The 22,667-nt window shown below is 39.8% G+C and overlaps 1 protein-coding gene across 4 annotated transcripts in view; it reads left to right on the top strand.

Moving 5' to 3' along the window:
- Window positions 1-22,667, top strand: part of pcp4a (Purkinje cell protein 4a) — a 32,431-nt gene that overhangs the window by 3,529 nt on the left and 6,235 nt on the right. For all 4 annotated transcript variants that reach the window (XM_085174903.1, XM_085174905.1, XM_085174902.1 and 1 more), the window contains exon 2: window positions 20,048-20,096. In XM_085174903.1, coding sequence (XP_085031029.1) covers window positions 20,048-20,096 — 49 coding nt within the window. The remainder of the gene's footprint in view (window positions 1-20,047; window positions 20,097-22,667) is intronic.

Genomic DNA, 22,667 nt, shown 5'->3' with positions numbered 1-22,667 from the left:
CCTTACACTGTGATTAATGAAAAAAAAAGGCCATAAGTATTGTTCAGGCTCGGACTGATTCATCTTTAGCAATGTCCACAAACATCAGGCAGTCTGAGGCTCCTGTGGTGAAAGTGGCTTAAATGTGCTGCCTGTCACCATAGCGATGAACAATTCTGCATTTCCAGCCAGTAAGAAGCTTTGAAATTACATTAACAGCATTTTAGGCTGGTGAGGACTGCATTGCTGATGTTTATGTTGCATATTATCCATAAATCTCTCAACATGTTGTTTCTCAAACTCAACCAATGTGTCTGAACTCGGCATCATCTTCTTATTTAAAGTTACATAAAATAGAAACTTTCATTTAGTTGCTAGTTGCTGTGCACATGTCTAATGGGAATTTTCAAGTGTAAGTAACCTAGTGTTGCTTGTAGTTGCTGTTCTGCTGTTTCGAGTTTTGGTCCTTTTTTTGTTTGCTTAAGCCTCCGGTTGTTGAACAAAAATTTAATTAGATGGCTCTCAGCGGAGAGGTTTCAGCCAGCTGTTTGTGGTTGCCAAGATATGTCCGTTCCACTTTTCAGATTTCCAGCTAAAGATAATGACTGCTTGTGTAGCCCAGTTTCTCACCTGGAGCTGTGCCTACAATACCCAGCACCATGGTGGTTCAGGGGGAAAAGTGCCAGCCATGCAAATGGGTACAGTAGGCTGCTCCACAGGGCAGATCCATGTAAGAGATAGAAAAACACACCTGGATTGGTCACATAGCTACTGGATACCTGTAAAAAAAAACTCCTCTAACAACAATTTGTGATTTCTGTATTCACTTGGTTACATCTTTAATGATTTTTCCTGTTTCAGTCACTGAGAGCAGTGAGGATGCCGCTGCCCGGTGCTTCTTTGGTTACATGCAGACTGTAGGGGCTTTACACCTGGGTCATGTTTTCATTTATAAAGGTATAAGACCTCTATTTTGGTGACATACTGCCAGTGACCCCTTCTCAAGAAGCAAGTGAGCAGTCAGATGGTGTATGTACAGTTTAACCAGATAAACCACTGTTGAGGTAAAACTCAGTTCTTTATTGTTGTAGTAAATATCAATTTTCTTTTACTTTTCCGAGGATGTGTTGTGAGCTGAGCTCTTCCATCTTCCCATCACTCTCTCTAACTCCAGACACCTTTTGAAGGAAACTCATTTCCACCACATGTATCCCCAAGCTCATTCTTTAAGTTACTGCCAACCAGAGATGGGCAGTAACGCGTTACAAGTAACACGTTACTGTAATCCGTTACTGTAATCCGATTACTTTTTTCAAGGAACGAGTAAAGTAAGGGATTACTATTGCAAAAACGGTAATTAGATTACTGTTACTTTCCCGTAGGAACGCTGCGTTACTGCGTTACTAAAACCGTGATTTTTTGCGAGAATGTCTCATGACAGTGACGTAAGCGAGTGCGACGTTCGTGACAACAGCTGTGTGCAGATCAACAATGGATCATATATCGAGTGCAGAGAGAGTATGAGCGTGCAGCGTTTAAAGCGTGGAAGTACTGACCTTACTTTGAGTTTGATTCCATAAAAAGTGACAAAAACATTAGTGTCCGTTGTGCGTGGGAAGAAAACTTCTTTTTACAGCGAAAAAAACCCTAAACCTCCGAGCAAGCACCGAGTAGCTATGACGTAATGGGAAACTCACAGAGAAACTCGCGGATTCTTCCACTGACCGCGGCACACCTGCACCAGGGTAAACCTCCGCCTACCCCACTCCTGCTTTACAGGTGAAAATAGAGCAACAGGACCGCTAGTCTTTGACTTTATTTATTTTCTGCTGTGTTTTACTTGCATCTATTTGAAAGACTGAGTGTAAACACACAAAATATTTTATTTTATGTGCTGGAATGTGCAGAAAATAGGTTTAAATATTAAACAAATTTCTTCCAATCAGAGAATGTTGCATATAATTAAATTTTTGCTTGATGCATAAAGTTAAAAGATTAAAACTAATAAAACAAGTTTTAAAAAGAGACTTTTCCATTTGATTACATTTTGTATGATGATTATGCAGAAAAAGTAGAATTGGGCTGAAAGATCTATCGCTTTATCACCTATTCAGGTTGTAAATCGTGTTTTTAAAAGGTAACTAAGTAACTAAGTAATTAATTACTTTTGAAAATAAGTAATCAGTAAAGTAACGGGATTACTTTTTTGGGGGAAGTAATCAGTAACTGATTACTTTTTTCAAGTAACTTGACCAACACTGCTGCCAACAATACGTAGTAATGTAGATCAATGAGTAAATTGCTTCACCTTCAAGCTTAGCTCTCTTTATGGCAACAGACTGGTACTATCTGGTACTGTACTCCAGATCTCTCCCTCTACTTTGCTCTCTTCCTACTCATGAACTCCTCCCTAAATGTGAGCAGGTAAGCCATTGTTTTATGGCTGAGAGGCATGGCCATTGGACTTAATGGTGCAGCCACTTATCACTGGGCCACAGATGTAGCCTTAGTCTATGTCCAAACTTGGTATATCAGCAGTTATTGAGTAGTTGCCCTGTTATTAATGCTTGTAGAACAATAAAACGGTAGTGACATTGTTTAATATCAGAAAAAATAAAGGAATATGATGATTTTATATGTGTTGTTCTCTTATCTGGAACATAACCTGCTGTGGAGCAGGTTTCCAGCTACCATGGCAACATATTCCAGTAAGAAGTGAACCACCTTTGTTGTACAGAAAACCAGTTTACCCTGAAGATTTCTGGATAAGATGAAATACTGCTTTGTAGTACAGGCCTCTGATGGCAAGGTCCAACACCCACCAGGAACATGTCTACTTTTTTGCAACTTGAGCTAAGTTATCACTGTGATAGTACAACTACTGAATGGATTGCATTAAATTATCCATCCATTTTCTGCTGCTTATCTAATTCAGGGTCACAGGGGAGTTGGAGCCTGTCTCAACTGACATAGACCACGGACAGATCACCGTGGCTAACACAGAGACAGACGAGCATTCAAACTCACACCGATGGCCAAGTTAGAATCACCGATTAACCAACACTTATGGTGGTACCCAGAGAGCACCCACAAAAAGAACAAACTGCACAGAAAGGCCCCGGCCAGATGATCAGTTCAAACCCAGGACCCAGTGCTAATCACACCCCTAACTGGTGGCCAGTGTTGGTCAAGTTACTTGAAAAAAGTAATCAGTAACTAATTACTGATTACTTCCCCAAAAAAGTAATCCCGTTACTTTACTGATCACTTATTTTCAAAAGTAATTATTTACTTAGTTACTTAGTTACTTTTTAAAAACACGATTTACACCCTGAATAGGTGATAAAGTGATAGATCTTTCAGCCCAATTCTACTTTTTCTGCATAATCATCATACAAAATGTAATCAAATGGAAAAGTCTCTTTTTAAAACTTGTTTTATTAGTTTTAATCTTTTAACTTTAAGCATCAAGCAAAAATTTAATTATATGCAACATTCTCTGACTGGAAGAAATTTGTTTAATATTTAAACCTATTTTCTGCACATTCCAGCACATAAAATAAAATATTTTGTGTGTTTACACTCAGTCTTTCAAATAGATGCAAGTAAAACACAGCAGAAAATAAATAAAGTCAAAGACTAGCGGTCCTGTTGCTCTATTTTCACCTGTAAAGCAGGAGTGGGGTAGGCGGAGGTTTACCCTGGTGCAGGTGTGCAGCGGTCAGTGGAAGAATCCGCGAGTTTCTCTGTGAGTTTCCCATTACGTCGTAGCTACTCGGTGCTTGTTTGGAAGTTTAGGGGTTTTTTCGCTGTAAAAAGAAGTTTTCTTCCCACGCACAACGGACACTAATGTTTTTGTCACTTTTTATGGAATCAAACTCAAAGTAAGGTCAGTACTTCCACGCTTTAAACGCTGCACGCTCATACTCTCTCCGCACTCGATATATGATCCATTGTTGATCTGCACACAGCTGTTGTCACGAACGTCGCACTCGCTTACGTCACTGTCATGAGACATTCTCGCAAAAAAATCACGGTTTTAGTTCCTACGGGAAAGAAACAATAATCTAATTACCGTTTTTGCAATAGTAATCCCTTACTTTACTCGTTACTTGAAAAAAGTAATCGGATTACTCTGCCGGTGGCCTGCACTGAGTTAAACTGGAATAAATAATGTCATTTGCAATTGAGTGTTCAGACTTTGTTGTGGTAAATAAAGTAACTTTGAGGACAGTGATGTGGTCTTCCTCACCCTGGCACTAACTACACAGACTGACGTTACTGCGTTCAGCCAGTAGTCTCAGACCGTTCACTTTTTCACTTTTATCATCTTTTTGACTTCTCGTGCACAGTGTTGCTAGCACAATGGTGAAGTCATTAGCAAAGTTGCCACACAGAATGAAGATGCAGGGGAATAAAGTTTCCCTGTGTGGATTCTCTCCAGGAACTCCAGTTTCCTCTGGAATTACACTTTTTTCTGGAAAACAGACAAGTGGTGATTTCATATGTGTTGATCTCTTATCTGGAATATGTTAGGTTCTGGTGAGAGAGACTGAGCGGCTGTCTGTGATGGAGTGGTGACCTGTGTAGGATGTATGACAGCTGTGACTGTGAACCGGATATGAACAGAGATCTTTTTAACTTATTGGTGGACAATGTCATGATGCACTGCACAATAATAACCATCAGGAAGATGGACAAAGCCACACAACTGAGACTCACAATGCAACAAAACAGATTTAGCCCTGGTGTCAAATTGTGCAGCAGCTTTTAGTGGACACCTCCACCTGCTAAAAGCTAGTGTCAACAAGACTGTACTCAGATGTGGAAATCAGATTTTCTTGTGATGTCTCTGTAATTCTGCTGCAGGTTAATCGTGCTGTGCTTAAGTGCTGCTTGACATTACAGTTTTTTTAGGATTTGACTAGCCTTTTAAATCACAGTCATTTTCATTGTGATGATTCACTTTAAGCATGTTGTTGCGTGTGGGCTGTGGCGTGTACAGTGTGTGGATGATTAAATGGCAATTTCTTAGTCATCTGTTAAAAATCTGCTTGAAAATGTAATTATTGAAAGATGGCCACGAGGCCATATTAATGGGGATATCCTGTTTTGTCCTTCAATCAGTGCATCGACATTTAAGTGGTCTCCTGTTGTGTTCACCTACCTCATACTTTAATTATATTGAGAGTGGTGGCTATCATGGCTGCTTGGCAAAGCATTTAGTTTCATCATCCAAAGTGGACTAGAGCCTTTTTTATTAAATTAATGAGATAAGAGCGTTAGAAGTTGCTGATCAGTGTAAAAAGGACAGCAAGCTGAGTGGGGGAAAGCATTCAGGGATAGATTTTCCTTAAAACTCCCTTTTGCTGACTGAAGATGAGGTGATAGAGATGTGGACTAAAGTGATGATTAGAGGAAAAAATCTCTGCAACTGGGAGAAAACGTTCAAATAAATTTTGACTGAAATATTGTTGATTCAATGTGATTTTTTTTTCTTGCTCATTATTTCAATCTCCAATTCTCTATATGCGATGCACTAATCCTGCTTTAAACAGTGAACAGAGATTACACTAAAGTAATTTGGTGGCATTCCTGGTTTCTGCACATGGAAAATGACAAACAGCAGCGGGGGAAGAGTGGGATGAGTAAGGCCAACGTGGGGAAAAATAAGACTGACTGCGGTAGGGATGCACCGGTATCGGGGCCGATACTGTAAAATGTGTGTGTACTCATACTCGTAAAAGTTAACCGATACCATGAACCGATACCAACTTATTTCATTAATCAGAGGGTGGCTTGTCATTTCTGTTGTAGCTTTTTAGGTTGGCCACTAGGGGGACATCCCACGCTAAACAGGCACAGGGTTAGGCGAGTGAGACGGGCAGTTAAAATAACAGAGGCTCTGACTCATTTTATTTCTCTGGATGACCAGCCAATGCCGGTCGTGGAAAACATAGGATTGCACCGTCTTCTCAGCATACTCGAGCCGCGATATGAAATTCCCAGCCGCCCACACATCAGGGAGATAATGGTGCCAAAACTTTCTGAAGAGGTAAAGACAAGCAGTGTGTGCGCGATGTCAGTCCTCGGTTTAACGGCGCAGTGGACTGATGATCCACGGGCAGATGAGGAGTTAGTTCGTCAATGCCAAATACTTTCGTTATTTTGTTTGTTTGTTTACAATATGGACACTCTGCAACAATTTAAAAGTTTATTTTATTCTCAAACCTAATTTGTATTTATTTTATTCCAAACAGAAGTGTTTATTTATTATTCTGAAAGCTCGAGACAGTGCCAATAGTTCAGTGATGTTTTGTTAAATTACAATGTGGAGACTCTGCAATAATTTAACAGAAGTGCTTATTTTTCACTTGAATTTTTTTTGTGGTCATTTTTAATAAGATATTATTTATTATCGGCAGAGAATAAAATAAAACCTGTCTTCCAATTCATTGCATTTGTGTGTGTGTGTGTGGTAGAAGTATCGTTTTTTGTACTCTGTATCGGCAAGTACTCAGATCCAAGTATCAGTATCGTATCGGTTTGTAAAAATTGGTATCGTTGCATCCCTAAACTGCGGTTAAATGACCAAGATGGGATTTGTAGGGAACCTTGCAGATGTACAGGTTTACTCCAAGGTTCCCAAAATGCCATTCATCACTTCTCTGGGGAACTACAAATAATCTTTTATAGGAAGAACTCATACTGTGCTGTAATTCGCTTGTGGCCATTGCCTGACATAAAATGCAAAGCCACCCTGAATTGAAAGCGAAATCCTAATTTATTCATCAAGTTATAAAACCATCACATCAACCACATTATGCCCCGTAGAGATTCTTGACTTTCCGGTCTCCAGTATAGTGGTATTACCTTTCCCTAAATGAGAACAGTAAATGACTCTCTTAACCTTTATGTGTAAATCAGAATCAGCAAATGACCTTTAACTGTTAAACCGATATGAGCTCCATTCATCTGTTTGTTAGTTTGTTTTTTACTAAAATGGTTTGCCACACTACTTAGCAGTTCATAACAGCATCATGCATTTGGGAGAAAGTACTGACAGAAGCGGAGTGTTTTTATATTCCACTGGGATATTTCTGGCGTACAGGATGGAAGAACGTGAGCTGGCTCTAATCTCTGTAGGTTTCTGGAGATACATTATAGTCATTCTGTGCAACAGTGCAGCACATTGTTGCTTATTATTGTTTTAAATGATGTATTCAGTGTTAGTGACTATGAGTATAGTTTTTAATGCACACTCTGCCTAATGCATACTAATGCTCTTTGGGAAAACCATGCTGATCTTTGATTACTTTTACTTGAATGACTACGGCTGGAAAATACTGCACACTGCTCCTTCCATAGATTGAAAATATGCTGTATTAGATGTTTATGTGAGACACTTTCAATTGAGTTTGAGGGGTTTAATGAATCAGTACTTTTCAGTGCAGAGAGGTCTATTAACACATAGTGAGTGAAAGTAGAGTGACTGAAGAAGACATGAAATGCATCATGGGAATCCCCCGGCAGCCTACACCTATTGCAGCATAACTAAGGGAGGATTCAGGGTCACCTGGTCCAGCCCTAACTATATGCTTTAGCAAAAAGGAAAGTTTGAAGCCTAATCTTGAAAGTAGAGATAGTGTCTGTTAGGGCTGCACAATTTTGCATAAAATGAGAATCACGATTTCTTTGCTTAGAATTGAGATCACGATTCTCTCACGATTTTCTTTTCCAGTATAAATATTTATTGCACTTATTAACTGCACATCAACTTCGTAACAGTTGAGACTGAACATAAAAACAGTAAATAAACATAAAAACAATAAATAAACATAAAAACAACAAATGTCTCACATTTTGTCGTTGCTGCAAAATGTTGTACTGCTTGAAATTGCGTCTCCACCGTTGCTCGACACTGCGTGTATAGAGCAGGTAGTGCAACAATAGAAAAATAGTTGCGGTGCGGCACTATGTAGCGTTTGTCTAGGGTGTTGATCATTTTCCTAAACCCCTCGTTTTGCACAGTGTTGATGGAGCCATATCTTTGGTCAGGTGATAAGTAACAGCCTCCGTAATTTCTTTGTGCCTGCGGGAGTTCGACGGGTATAGGGAAGCGCTGTATAAGGTTCCCGTTATTGATGTTTGGGTGGTTGACCGGGACGGATTTTCTCCTGTCACTTTCTCGTCATCCCTGACGTGCTCTCCGTTGTTTTTTCCTGCCAATTTTAGCAGCCAGCTTCTGTATCACGTGGTATAAGGCTCCGCCCATGTCATTTGTTGAGCAGGAAGAGTGAGCGCTTGTTTTCACGCAGATTACGTCCCGGATCAAAATGCGGTACAATCGTCGTCATTGTCTTTTCTTTTTTTTTAAAATCGTTGTCATTTGGAAACGAGATCGCACATAAGTATGAATCAAGATCGTGATTTTCTAACGATTAATCGTGCAGCCCTAGTGTCTGTCTCCCAAATCCAAATTGGAAGCTGGTTCCACAGAAGAGGGGCCTGAAAATTTACAGATTATCATGCTTCAGAAACAGAAACAGAGGGAGACTAACAAATGGATGGCATATTTATTTATCTACAGAAGGATTAAAGTGAATGAAAAATGTAGCTGATATATTAGCAAAACAACTCGTTAAACTTATTTGGTCAACCGAGTGATTCAGATGTTAATCTGAAAGTGCTGCTGAAGTATGCATTCAGTTCAGTTCAATTCAATCCAATTCAATAAATCACAACAACAGTTGCCTCAAGTTGTGAGGAATTAGTGAGGTAATACCTTACAAGCCTCCAGTCCAGGCTGGATTTTTTTAAACCTTGTTTGTATGTGAGGAGAATGATTTTAAATTCAATTCTGGGTTTAACAGGGAGCCAATAAAAAGAACCCAGTATAAGAGAAATATGCTCTCTCTTTCTGGTCCCTGACAGGACTGTTGCTGAAGCATTTCAGATCAAATGAAAGCTTTACAGGGAGCTTTTAGGAAAACCTGGTAATAATCACTTACAATAGTCCAACCCAAAAGAGAAAAATGCATGCTCCATCCATCCATCCATCCATCCATCCATCCATTCATCCATCCAATTCCACTTACCAAATTCAGGGTTACTTGAATTCAGTTACTACAGGCAGAGTACACCCTAGCTAGCCTGTTGCAGGTGTCCCAAGGGAAGCGTGAATAATGTGGTCTCAGCAACTTGACTGTTTTACTAAATCGAACATGGCAAGAGTTCCCCTATTTATCATTAAAGCTTTCACTACTAATGTGCATAGTCTATATTAAAAGTTACTTACATCACACATGGTGACCAAGCTTGTTTACAAGAGAAGCTAATGTGCTATGATGAAAGTGCTCGTTTATCTGCTAATGCTAGCTCGTTTCCCACAATTTGTGCAGCTGTTAACTGATCTCACAGCAGTGAAAGCACAGTCAGCGGCTTGTCTACAAAGCTAATCTCCCATCAGTCTCAGCTTGACAAGCTCCATGCACTCTTTAAGGGAGACAAGTCCATGAGAATGCCTGTCAGATAGCTACAGTCAAGTCAAAGATGTTGTGGAGTAGAAACATGAAAAGACAAGTGCAAATACCTCTACTTTAATAAAATTACGTTCCAGCCTTGCACTACTATGCCCAAAATAGTAAACATGGTAACAAGGCCAAAAACCTGGTTTGTTGTTTGTGATGTGTAACCTTTTTATCGTGCTTATATAAGCTTGTGGTACAGCCTCAGAGCTACAAGCATGGCTTTAGCCTCATTCACTGCTGTTTTAATGCCGTGAGTGCTGATGTTTTACATAACCCACAGACAGTTGTACCTGAGCTGTAGTTGTCACATCCTGTACAGTAAAAAAAAAGAAAAGAAGAAGCTATTTTTATATCGTTTTTTCTTTTTTTGTAGATCTGGGCTGAATGTGTAAAAAAAAAAAAAAAAAAAAGCCTAGTCCATCAAATGTGTCATCACACTGCTCAGGTAGTCAGTCATCGCTCAGCAGTGTCACTCTTCCATGCTGTCATCTCTGCTTCCAGTCTGGTGGTGGGGAAGCTGCTACACAGTTGTAATGGTGCTGGGATGAGCTGTCTGTGACCTACTTTTGCGGTCTTCTCGTTAAATTGTTAATAGATCCTGAGTGCAGCATGGAGTCTCTCTAGGGAGCCTGAGCTGCAAAAAAAAAACAAAAATAGCCCCCCACACACCACCGAGGTAATTTATTTATTTTGCCAATTGCCAGGTCTTATGAAATCAGTCACTGAGAGAAAACATACATGAGCATCACATGAGGAAGGAGTGACGGAAACAACAAATCTTTAGAAGCTGCTACTGCAGAAATAAATGTAAGCTTCTGCTGACACTGAAACCAACCCGCTAAATAGGGCTGCCACGATTAGTCGACTAGTCACGATTACGTCGACTATCAAAACCGTCGACGACTGATTTAATAGTCGACGCGTCGTTTGAAGCTTTGTAAGATCACAAAAGACGCAGGAATAAGTAGTAGGATTTAAGAGTGTAATAACGGACTGAAACAGAAGATGGCAGCACTGCATGTACAAGGATGCCAGCTGCCGTTAAACCCCGAAGAAGAAGAAGAAGCTGTGTCCCAGAATTCATAGCGCAGCCCAGCTCAGTTTCCAACAATGGCGGCAGCTAGTTAGTTTTAATATTACTCTTATTATTCTTTCTGGGTCACAAAATAAACGTTTAACATATTTTCAGGCGAGAATGTAGCTGTGTAAACCTCAAATATCTGCTCAGTTTATCAAGACACCACATATTTTCAAAAGCGCTCCGACGTTTTCGGAGACGTCTGTTAGCCACTAGCTCGATAGCTAGCCGGGGGCTAGGCTAACTAGTACTCCCGGCAAATCGTTTTCAAACCCACCGCCGTCTTTCGCTACTCAGGTTAAACATGATATATAAGTCACTTAGATAACTTAAAAATGTTATTTTTTGGCTTTTTTCAGTATTTTATTTATTCCTGAGTAAATCGGTTTGGCTGAGATTAAAGTTATAGTTTTTACACAGCTGAATAAACGTCAAGCAGACAGCTGATTATCAGAAGTGTGAGACGCTCAAGAATATACTCCGGTGTCCTGTTATATTTTAGATAGCATGGAGTTTATTAAACTTCACCAAAACAACCTGCAAATTTCATTAAAATGTAATAAACTATCATCTTGTCTTTATTTTTAGTTAGCACATACCTGAAACACTTAAAGCTGTAAGCTAATGATAGTTATATAAGAGCAGATGCTGCTGGTGCAATAAGCTGTACTTTTGCGTCCAATGGATGATGATCTGATTAGTCAACTAATCGCAAAATTAATCGGTGACTAGTCGACTATCAAAATAATCGTTTGTGGCAGCCCTACCACTAAAGAGCAAATTCTAGATAGACTCTATCTGTATTCTTGCAATGTGTACCAAACACAGAGAACTTGATGATAACTTAATTCACTTCATTATTTTTAGACAAATAATGTTTTAGGTCGTTAGCCACAAACACACAAAACAAAAGAAAGGAAAACAAACAAACAAAAACAAGAATTGTATGACCATTGAAAGGCTTTGATCATTTAAAAACTGCCAAACTTTTAAATAAAACTCGTCACTTTAAGTTCACGTGTTTCCTTGCACTCCGTGTAGGATGACATGTGGGTCATTTCTCACATATTTCCTGCTCGGCTATCTCAAATTTGCATGAAAATTTTATGGTCCCAAGTTTTAACACATGCAGTGAGTGCTCTGAAATTTTAGCTTCATATATCAAATACTTTGAAAGATACTGAAAGTGGTCAAAGTTTCCTTATGGTACTCTTATTATTATCAAAAATCAAATCAAAATGTATTTATATAGCACATATTAAAACAACAGTGTTGACCATAGTGCTTCACAGTCAGTAAAAGCATGATACAATTAAAACAAACAATAAAAGAGGACAACAAACAATAGGTAACAACACAACAAGCTAGACCAGCCAACTAGACAGAATCAAAAGCCAAAGTAAAAAAAAAAATGTTGTTTTAGAACTACCTTTTCCAAAATTTTGGAAATAAAAGGGAGTTTGGAGATCGGCCTGTAGTTAGTGAGACCATTAGGGTCAAGATTTTTCTTTTTCATAATAGGTTGCACAACAGCATGCTTAAAGACAGACGGTACACAACCTGATGACAATGATGCATTCAGCAGAGATAAGACGGACCAATAACATGTAAAGCTTCCTTAAAGAAACGAGAAGGAAGAATATCATACCAGAGATTTTGAGATGATCAATTATATCTTTTAAAGCAGAATAAGACACTGGCTCAAACTGTTGAAAGACAGTCAAGCATTCAGAGGCTGGAACTGAAACTGATGATGAATGAGATGGATGAGAAAGCCTTAAAGCTGAGATCTTTCCAGAAAAATGCTTTAGGAATTTATCACAAAGAGCAGGGGAAGCATCCCTATAAGTGGTAGTGCAAGGGTTTATCACAGAGTTAAAAGTATTAAAAAGGGCTCGGGGGTTGTGGCTATTAGTCATAATAATGCTAGACATAAAGGCAGATTTGGCAGCTTTAACAGACTTTTGATACTTAGATAAACAAGTATGTAGGATGTCCAGAGAACAAAATCTGATGATGGTGCGACCCGGGTTTTAAAATGGAACAATAAGCACATATTAAATGATTTTCTGAATTATAATTAGAGTACCATCTGGTTTTATTTGGACAATCTAAAGATATTTTTGTTTTTGTGATACAACTTGTTATATTTGCTCAGTCCAGCATGACAGCTGATAATGGCATTTTCTTCAAATATGTGATTAATTATGTCACAAAGTTTGAATTTGTATGATTGTTTGTTCAAATATGTGAATTTGGAGGGGTGCTGGATTTTATTAATTTTATTTGAACTAGTCAATATTTTGACATGTTTTGATGTATCTGTCCCAGATCACATCATGATTGTGATTAATTCTGATGGTAAGAAAGACCAGTGATACAGGAGCACAAAAGATGAGAAAGTTAATAATTTCTGGTGTTTATCGAGCTCTGTTTGTTGCCAGTCAACCATGGTAGGCATAGTGGCACACACTGTACACTGCACAGGAGGAGATCATCATTAGCAATATAATTATCATCACTGCAATCCATTTGTCAAGCTCCCTCTGTTTCTGGCATATGGGACTGGAAGCCTGCAACAGTCGTGGATCCTCCTCTGGGACAATGCAAGCTAAAAAAGAAATGTATATAAGCTGCATATAATCTGCTCAAACACCAACCAGTAACACAAACTTAGGTTCAGTTTAGCTATTGGCACCAGAACATGTACGAGACTCGTGGTCTGCTCTCATCCAGCTTCCTGCCCCGACTCCCCAGATTTGTCTTTATGTTTGTGCTGCAGGGCCAAAGAATGACAAGACCTCAGAGTAAATCCAGATAATAAAGTGCACTTTATCGATTTAGAATCGATCAGTTCAATTATGTTTTAAGAGCTAATGCTACTGATTGACCTGGTAGTTCAGCTTTCCATACGATATTTTGCCAAAACTTTAAACTAGCAAAAATCTCTTTGCTCAGTGTCCACAAGTTTGGGTCAGTACTCTTACCAAGATAGTTCCAAAGGCCAGATCTGAATGAGGGTGGGGGAGGTTCAATTTGCCATGTTGCAACGAGCTTAGCTTCTGTCTTGCTAGCTTGCGCTGCGCTCAGCGGATCTGCGCTCGACAGTGCAGCCTAGGCAGAGTAGTCGAACGCAGATCCACTGAGCGCTCAACAAAGACAGCATCGTCAGAAGAAAAGTTGATAAAATAAATTAAAAAATTGTATTGTTCGATACATATGCATACCGAACCGAAAGTACTGTATCGAACGGTTCAATATCGATACGAGTATTGTTGCACCCCTAATATATATGTATATATATTTGTGTGTGTGTGCATATCAAATATTCAAATCTTCTTTAAAGTACATTGCAAAGTGTTTCCTATTGTAGAATATAAATTGCTAAGAAGTTTTCTTTTCTTTTTTTCTTTTTCTAATTATATACAACAAACATGTCCGTGGTACCTGCTCCTTTGGCAGGTTTAATAATCATGATAGCAGGCATCTCAGCTTGGTGTCACATCTGTTCCTTAAAATGTCAAGGTCACAGCTGTCAAGTGTGAACATTAATGGAAAGTGGACAGCTGCAGGAGGTTAGATGTGCTTTAATGATAAAAAATATGCGAGGAGGGATATTTGATCATGTCTTGTAGAGTTAATTACAAAATATGGGAATACTACAGAGCTAGAATGCAGTAGAAACAGTAGAAGTGCTGTGTAGAATAACAACAGAACTTAAGATCAAGCTAGTCTTTCTTTCTGTTTGGCTTCAAAGGAGCCTGACTTCTTAGAATCTTTTAATCTGTCTTGAGCAATACTTCTCCAGGCTTTATGAATGTTTGTTAATAATGAATTAATTCTGAATTATGAATGTTCAAGCTTTTTCTTTGGAAATTGGCTGCTTGTACACATATTTTCAGTCCAGTCATTGTACCTGAAAATTCTTAGAGGAATATCTTTTTTCAATTTTTTTGTTTTGTTTTAGCAACATAACATTGAGTTGTTGTTATGAATGATGAATGATGATGTTAGAATGATTGTTATGAATCATTCAAGTATAAAAATGTCACCTACCTCAACGAACCAGTGCTGTATTTAAACATCAAAGACAGCTTAGCAAAGAAAACAATTAAAATTTTATCTTTATGCAGTAGCAAAACAACTGGTGTCACAAAAACGCACCATAACCAAACAGAAAACACACAATGGAAGGTTTGTACTCCCTAGACGCCACACCTCAACTTTACTGTCAGGGAACCAAAGGTGAACATGCAAGCAGTGGAGATAGCAAAGCTAGATGAGTTTAAATACCTGGGTATGGACTAGGGCTGGGCTATATCATACCGTTTACGGTGTAATGTTGGGCAACGATAAGAAAATGAAATATGGCGATAGAATATGGGTAAAACGCGCATGCGCAGTGCCTTTGTTTTCATACGCACATGGCGGCAACGCAGAATGAGAAGAGCGAAAGCGGATCGTTGAATGAAACGGATGAACCAGAACTGGTTTGTAAAAATGCTGCAACTTCAGTGGTGTGGAACTGGTTTAGCTTTCATCCGTCAGATACACAACAAAGCACTATTTTTGGTAGCGCATGCTAGCGGGCCGTCGTTGTTACTGTATTTTTTGGAAGGTCTGGTTTGGAGGTCGGCCGCGTGGCAGGTGGACGTGGCACGGCCGGAACAGTCGTGAGCCCCAGCTCACAGGCGGCCAGCCGCCTGGACATGCAACACAAACACATTTCTGCCAAACACAGTGACAATGCTGCTTCCTCAACTGAACTAAGGGCACAAGTGATGAGAGTCAAACCTAAGTAGGGATGGGTATCGAAAGCCGGTTCTTGTTGAGAACCGGTTCCCACTGTTTCAATTCCTTGGAATTGTTTGCCATTTTTGCAAACGATTCCCTTATCGAGTCCAGTCGCCCCGAATGACGTCCCCACGCTGCGGAGCGTCATTTACCTGGCAGGAAACACGGCGCCTAAGCGGCTCAAACGCTCAAAAGTTTGGTTATTCTTTACGAGAACAGAAGACAACAGGGCAACTTGCAATACTTGCAAAGTAGATATTTCATTTAAGGGAGGAAACACTACGAATATACAAAAGCATTTGCTCACAAAACACACGATGACCTTAAATGAATGTCGTGTTTTTAATTCCGCTCCGGACTCGTGAATCTCAACCCAGCAGCAGCGGTAACGTTTGCATGTGCTCTCCCGTTAATGCGGCAGGTAAATAATCAACTAACAGTGCATATTATGTTAGCGCGATCTGCCTTATTACAAAACCTGCCATTACTGTGCATTTAGGTGACCATGATGAGACAGAGTCTGGCTCAGATGCTGGCAGCTGTCGCTGCAGTCTACTGTTAGCGTCTCCTTTCAGGCCAGGATAGACGAATGTCACCGAGCAGTGACTAAGTTTGTGGTCAAAGGCTTGAACCCGTTTGCCACAGCAGATGATTTTCAGTAAGTGAATGTGTTTAATTGTAGGCAGGGACATTACTGGATATTCTTGTGTAATTGCTACTGAATAATTTCTGTTATACTTTGTTATTGCTACAGAAGAATATTTATTTTATTATTTTACATTTACAATTTTTTTCCTGGGGACCCTGTGACCCCCCATTGAAGAGCCGTAGGCTGTGGATCTCTTAAGATCTCACTGTTGGGTTTGTAAGGCCATGTTACTCCTAAATTTCTATCTTGTTCAAAGAGAAGATATAAAACAAAGTTCTGAGCTAATCGACCTTAGTGTTCTCCTTTTTAAAAAGAATCGATAAGAGAATCGAATCGTTAAACAGAATCGAAACTGGAATCAGAATCGTGAAAATCTTATCAATACCCATCCCTAAACCTAAGTAAACACTGGGATGGGCCGTGACAAACAACTCATTGCTCCCTAAAGTCATCTTATGATATAGACTGCAGGCGCTCTCTTGTTCTGAAATTGAAGAGATGAAACCTCTGCTGAAGAAGTGAAACGGAACAGAGAATCAAATAGTGCAGAAAAATGTGCTAATGTGTAAAGAGTGTGCACATTAGAGGTTCAGCCGTCATGTAAGCTGTGAAAAATGGAAGACTGTTGAGGGAAGAATGGAGTGGGCATGTTGGAGAAAAGAACGCTGTCCTCCTTTAAAGGAAAACATTTTATTTATATGTCATGAAATAATAAGGCTAAACATACTTTGTTGCCATAGCTTGCAGCTAAAATACAGCTGGTGACGATGCAGGAGTTGCTATGATAATGATATATACAGCTCGTTCAGTCTCCGTCTTTAAACTCAAAATGAGTTTTTGAGACAAAGACAAAAATAATCTCACTCAAAGTAACCACACACACACACACACACACATACACACACGTGTGTGCATCAATATTGTGCTCCATCTTCACATTGTACTGAAACAATTGCTCAACTCTTATTGTCATTCTCCTCCTGGATCTCAGCTCTGGCTGAATGCTCGCTTGTGGTGGGTGGAGGTGTGATGTATGGCACCATCACTTCATGGCGCTGCCTCCTGCCCTCTTGAATAACAGACCACAATCAACCAACTGACAGTAAGCATGATGCCAGGAATCCCAGGAGATTTCTGCATGTAAACAGAAAAACAGATGGCCAAGTTGCCAAACAAGTTTATCTTCTACTTGCTCTCCCGATGGCATAAGGGGACTCTGGGGGGAGATATTTGGCTTTATCTAGGAGACCAGGCAGCAGAGCTACAGAAACCCTCTATACACATTAAATATTCTATTATATTCTCATAAAAGTGTTCTAGGTTGAAGTCAGGACTCTGTGCAGGCCAGTCAAGTTCTTCCACACCAACCTCTTCATCCATGTCTTTATGGACCTGGCTTTGTGCACTGGTGTGCAGTCATGTTGGAACGGGGAGGGGCCATCTCCAAACTGTTCCCCCAAAGCTGGGAGCATGGAATTGTCCAAAATGTCTTGTTATCCCGAAGCATTAACAGTTCCTTTCATTCGAACTAAGGGGATGAGCCTAGCTCCTGAAAAACAACCCCACACCACAATCACCCCTACACCAAACTTTACATTTAATTCAATTCAATTCAATTTTATTTATATAGCGCCAAATCACAACAAAAGTCGCCTCAAGGTGCTTCATAGATACAGAGAAAAACCCAACAATCATATGACCCCCTATGAGCAGCACTTTGGCGACAGTGGGAAGGAAAAACTCCCTTTTAACAGGAAGAAACCTCCAGCAGAACCAGGCTCAGGGAGGGGCGGGGCCATCTGCTGCGACTGGTTGGGGTGAGAGAAGGAAGACAGGATAAAGACATGCTGTGGAAGAGAGACAGAGGTTAATAACAGATACGATTCAATGCAATTTAGTACAAAGCATCAGACCAGTACCGTTCTCCTGGCAACCACCAAAACCACCAAGACTTGGCAATCTGAGTGACAGAAGGAGAAGCATGATTTGTTACTTCATGGACTATAGAGCAATAGAGAACACGTCTCTACTCCTCAGTGGCGGTGTGGTTTACACCACTGCATCTGATGCTTTGCATTGCTCTGGGTGATGTACGGCTTGGATGCAGCTGCTTGACCATGGAAACCAATCCCATGAAGCTCTCTACACACTGTTGTTGAGCTAATCTGGAGGCCACATGAAATTTGGAGGTTTGTAGCGATCGACTCTGCAGAAACTTGGCGACCTTTGTGCGTCTCAGCGTTTTCTGAGCCCGATCTGTGATTTTGCATGGCTGTGGCTGAATTGCTGTCATTCCCAGTTACTTTCACTTTGTTATAATAACACTAACAGCTGACTGTGGAATATTTAGTAGTGAAGACATTTCACGACTGGACGAGTAACATCCTATCACTGTCACGGTTGACACTGGCCAACCGTGGGGATGTGAGGAAGGAGGACCCAGGCGTGGAGCTCTGAATGCAAACAGTGCATTTATTTACAGTGAAAATGGAAAATAATAAATTCTCAGTGCGCTCCCGACTCCCGTGACATGTCCTCTTCCCAGTGTCAGTGTTCCTTGTCCCCGCTCCTCAGTGTCTGAGCACCCCGTGCTCGCTGAGCTCTCGTTTCCACACTTCTCCTGGGGAGATAACGAACAGGCAGCTGTAAGACACAATGCGGCTGACTGGACGAGAGACTAACGTGAAGTCACGCAATGATCCAGCGTCGGAGAGAGCTCCACCACAATCTTAAGTAGCTCCTCCTACGGGGCTTCATCAGCTGTGTGATGGTCTTCAGGTGTGGCCAACCACCTAGCAGGGCCACACCTACCAGGCCTGAAGGCGCCTGTAAACAGGTGCTCCCAGACACACACATACCTGCAAGCAGGGAGAACGAGGGACAGCAACACCAAAAACACATATTCAATTCAATTCAATTTTATTTATATAGCGCCAAATCACAACAAAAGTCACCTCAAGGCGCTTCATAGATACAGAGAAAAACCCAACAATCATATGACCCCCTATGAGCAGCACTTTGGTGACAGTGGGAAGGAAAAACTCCCTTTTAACAGGAAGAAACCTCCAGCAGAACCAGGCTCAGGGAGGGGCGGGGCCATCTGCTGTGACATATAATGTAATACACGTCCATAACTGCTCAGGGACCCAAGGTCGCTCAGATCCAGGTCCCTGACAATCACGGTACCAGGCTGCAATTCACTGAGCTCCTGAATTCAGTGATTTACATGGGTGGGTGAATACGTTTGGCCATATTGTGTATTTATCAAGAATGAGGAACTCTGATGGCACTAAACTGAAATGATACTTAATACTTTATAAATATACACAGTCGCAGTCCGTGCACGTCAATATCAAGCATAAAAAATAAGACATGCCTTTTTTTGTAGCATTAAGTATTGGCGTGATTAGCAGTAAACTGCATGTTGCAGTACTTTTTATACTTTGTAATAAATATTTATTAACAATCCAACCACTTTTTTGTATGCACATCAGCTCAGGACCCAGACTAGAGCAGCCAATGATTGAGCCGCTAACCTTTGACCTGTTCTAGTGCTTGAGCCACAGCCACCCCAAATAAATGGCAAGAAACCAAAGGTCCATGTGAAGGAAGCTCTCTTAGAAAAGCAGAAGTTGTGAATGTGAAGCAAGCCTCGGCTCACACTGTAAGCCTGGATGCAGTCTTACTGTGGGCGAACGGCATCATCAGAGAACTCTGAGGAGCTGCAGGAGCAGGTAGAGCAAACTTGTCTCTGCTGCAGAAACATGGATTATAGATCAGCTCATCACATCCTGGCTCGCCTCACAAAGAACCACACCTCTGCTTTCAATTGTTTTATGTGTTGTTCACATCTGTGTGACTATAGCAGATGCTTGTTTTGGTCCAGGAAGCGATCAGATTGGTGCTTGGGGGAATGAACAACATATTTTGGGTTGAAGGCAGGTTTACATGTAGCGTCTCAGGCTGATGTTAATTGTAACTTTTAATTGCTCGTTCTTTCTCTTCTCATTTTTGCAGAGACAAGCATCTGGCCCAATGACCGGAAACATCAAAGCATCTGTCCAAGGTATTTTTAAACCGAATTTAAATAATGTAAAGTTTTCACCAAAGATTAGATTGTTTAAAAGACAATCAAGCATAAATCTTTACACACTAAAGTGACCTCAACACCACAATCACAAGCTAAATGTCTCATATATTCTCTACTTCTGAGTGGTTTAATTTAAAGCATAAGTGTTTTTAAAGCACATTATAGATTTTATATTATCCACAGCTGTGAACATGGTGGAAAAGATCTAGAGTAAAATATGTTGTGGCGAATCCACTTAGCAAAAAAATGGATCGGACATCAGTTGTAGAAACGATAGTCTTTATATAAGGCTTCAAAAAGGGAAATGTACAACATAACTTCTTGGCATTCGGAGCAACATATAATGGCTTCCCGAAAACTTTATTTTTTAGCTAAAACCCAGAGTAACTTTCGTCTACCACAAAGAATTCTGGGAAACGCAGTTTTCTAATGAAAATACCTGTTAAATGCTCCCCTTTAGCAGAAAATTAAATCTATAATTAACAGCTCTCACTAAACATGTGACTAACACTTAAATCACTTACAAAATAACCAAAATGCTGTTATCAAACAATAAACTGCAATAAAGTTACAACAAAATAAGCTCATTTTTTGTATTTAAGCACAGTTCTTGAGTAAATGTACCCACACTAGAGTTCAAGTGTTTGGGCATTTTTGCATATTTAATTTTAAGATATAATCTGCTTTAAACCATCAAGTTAAAACAACAAACTGAGAGACAAAAACAAACAAACGCAACCTCATAAATAGTTTTTTATCAAGGCGGAAATTAGATACAGACACCAAGACAGTTTTCGCACCAGCTTGTGTCACAATCTGGCTGAAGCAGACTGTATGGAGTGAGGAGGAGGAAGTCCTCACAACCACTAGCACTTTATAGCCTCTGTAGAAATTATCCACATATCTCACTTATCTTAACTGCACTACTGTATAGTTCTGTGTAAATAATCATTCTGTACATACGATAATTTTTAATCCTACAACTGTTTATAACTTGCATAGTTCACATTTCTGTATAACTGTATATCTCAGATTTCTGTATAGTTTTTTATTTCATATTTATATCCTGTTCACAGCCTGTACATACTTATAGTTCTAGAATATTCATAACATACATCATACGTGTACATTATAACATACCATAATAGACCCATTTCTGTAATATACTTACATATCTATATTATTGCTAATATATATTGTAATATATCTATATCATGGCTAAAGCACTTCTGGATGGATGCAAACTGCATTTCGTTGCCCTGTACCTGTGCATGTGCAATGACAATAAAGTTGAATTCTATTCTATTTTAAGTCCTGACATCCAAAAGAACAAAACTTGAGCTTGACAAAAAACGAGCCATTTATTCGAGGCCGGTGAAACCCGGGATGAAAAACCTGGAACGTGAAGACTTGACATAAATACATGAAATCCCTGGAAACATGGATGTAGTAACAAGCACACATAGCAGGAAAGCAGACAACCGGACGAGGAATGAGTGAAAACTCAGAGACTAAATACACACAGGAGGTGATCAGAAACTAAATACACTGAACATAGAACGCCAGACCTCTTCAAAATAAAACAGGAAACATAACAGGACGCAGACATGACACACGGACTGTTGAGGGACATGCACATTATGAATACAGAGGGGAAAAGGGGACTGGGGATGAGACACGGACATAACTAAGCACTGGGGGGAAACACGTGACAGAAGGAATGGGTCACAAGTGGAAAACATGTAAACAAGAGGAGCAGACGGGAGAGAAAAGCATCAATAAACCACACGAAGGGCGACTTAAACACAGGGGGTGAAGACATAAGGGGAATCTAATAAACAATGAACTATAACTGGGCAACGTAGGGGCATAAGGTAACTAAATGACCTTAAACATAGACCATCAAAATAAAACTCTGGGTCAAACAACCCAGGAGCGTTACAGTTAGTTACAGAGCTGAAGCTGAGCATCTTAATATGGGAGCGTATCGGGACCCCTGGCCTCTGAACCAGCCTCAAAGCAGTCGTTTTTGGTAATGCTGCTATGGCTTCATTTTTCATCCCCGGAGGTTTTCACAAAAAATATTATTTTACCTGTATTTATAAAAATAAAAAATGTACATCCATAACAGATTCTATTTTTTAGATTTAGGGACCACTGTTCTTATCAAAGTTATTTCTGTCAGTTTACAAAATAAGCCTCTATATTGCCTTAAAATTATCCCTTAAATAAAGCCAGTAAGCAGTTTTCTGACAAACTTGAACAGTTCACTGGATTTTAAGTGACTCAATTTGACTCTCGGACACAATTGTGTTTGTTTATGTAATTACTGTAAAAACCTATTGTTTATATTCACATTCACATCTCACAATGATACAACTTGGCAAAAACATAATTTTTTGCTGCCATATCTGACATCTTTAAACAATAAGAAAGTGTTACAACCAGTTTTCTTAAAATAAATAAATGAATAAATACAAGTATATATTTTTTAAATCCTCATATTTGAATGTTTTCTCTGCAATTAAGGATTATTATTGTGAAAGT

The sequence above is a fragment of the Neolamprologus multifasciatus genome, chromosome 10, assembly GCF_963576455.1.
Source record: "Neolamprologus multifasciatus chromosome 10, fNeoMul1.2, whole genome shotgun sequence".
Classification (NCBI taxonomy): domain Eukaryota; kingdom Metazoa; phylum Chordata; class Actinopteri; order Cichliformes; family Cichlidae; genus Neolamprologus; species Neolamprologus multifasciatus.
The sequence above is the reverse complement of the archived record's forward strand: the minus strand, read 5'-3'. Positions and strand labels throughout refer to the sequence as shown.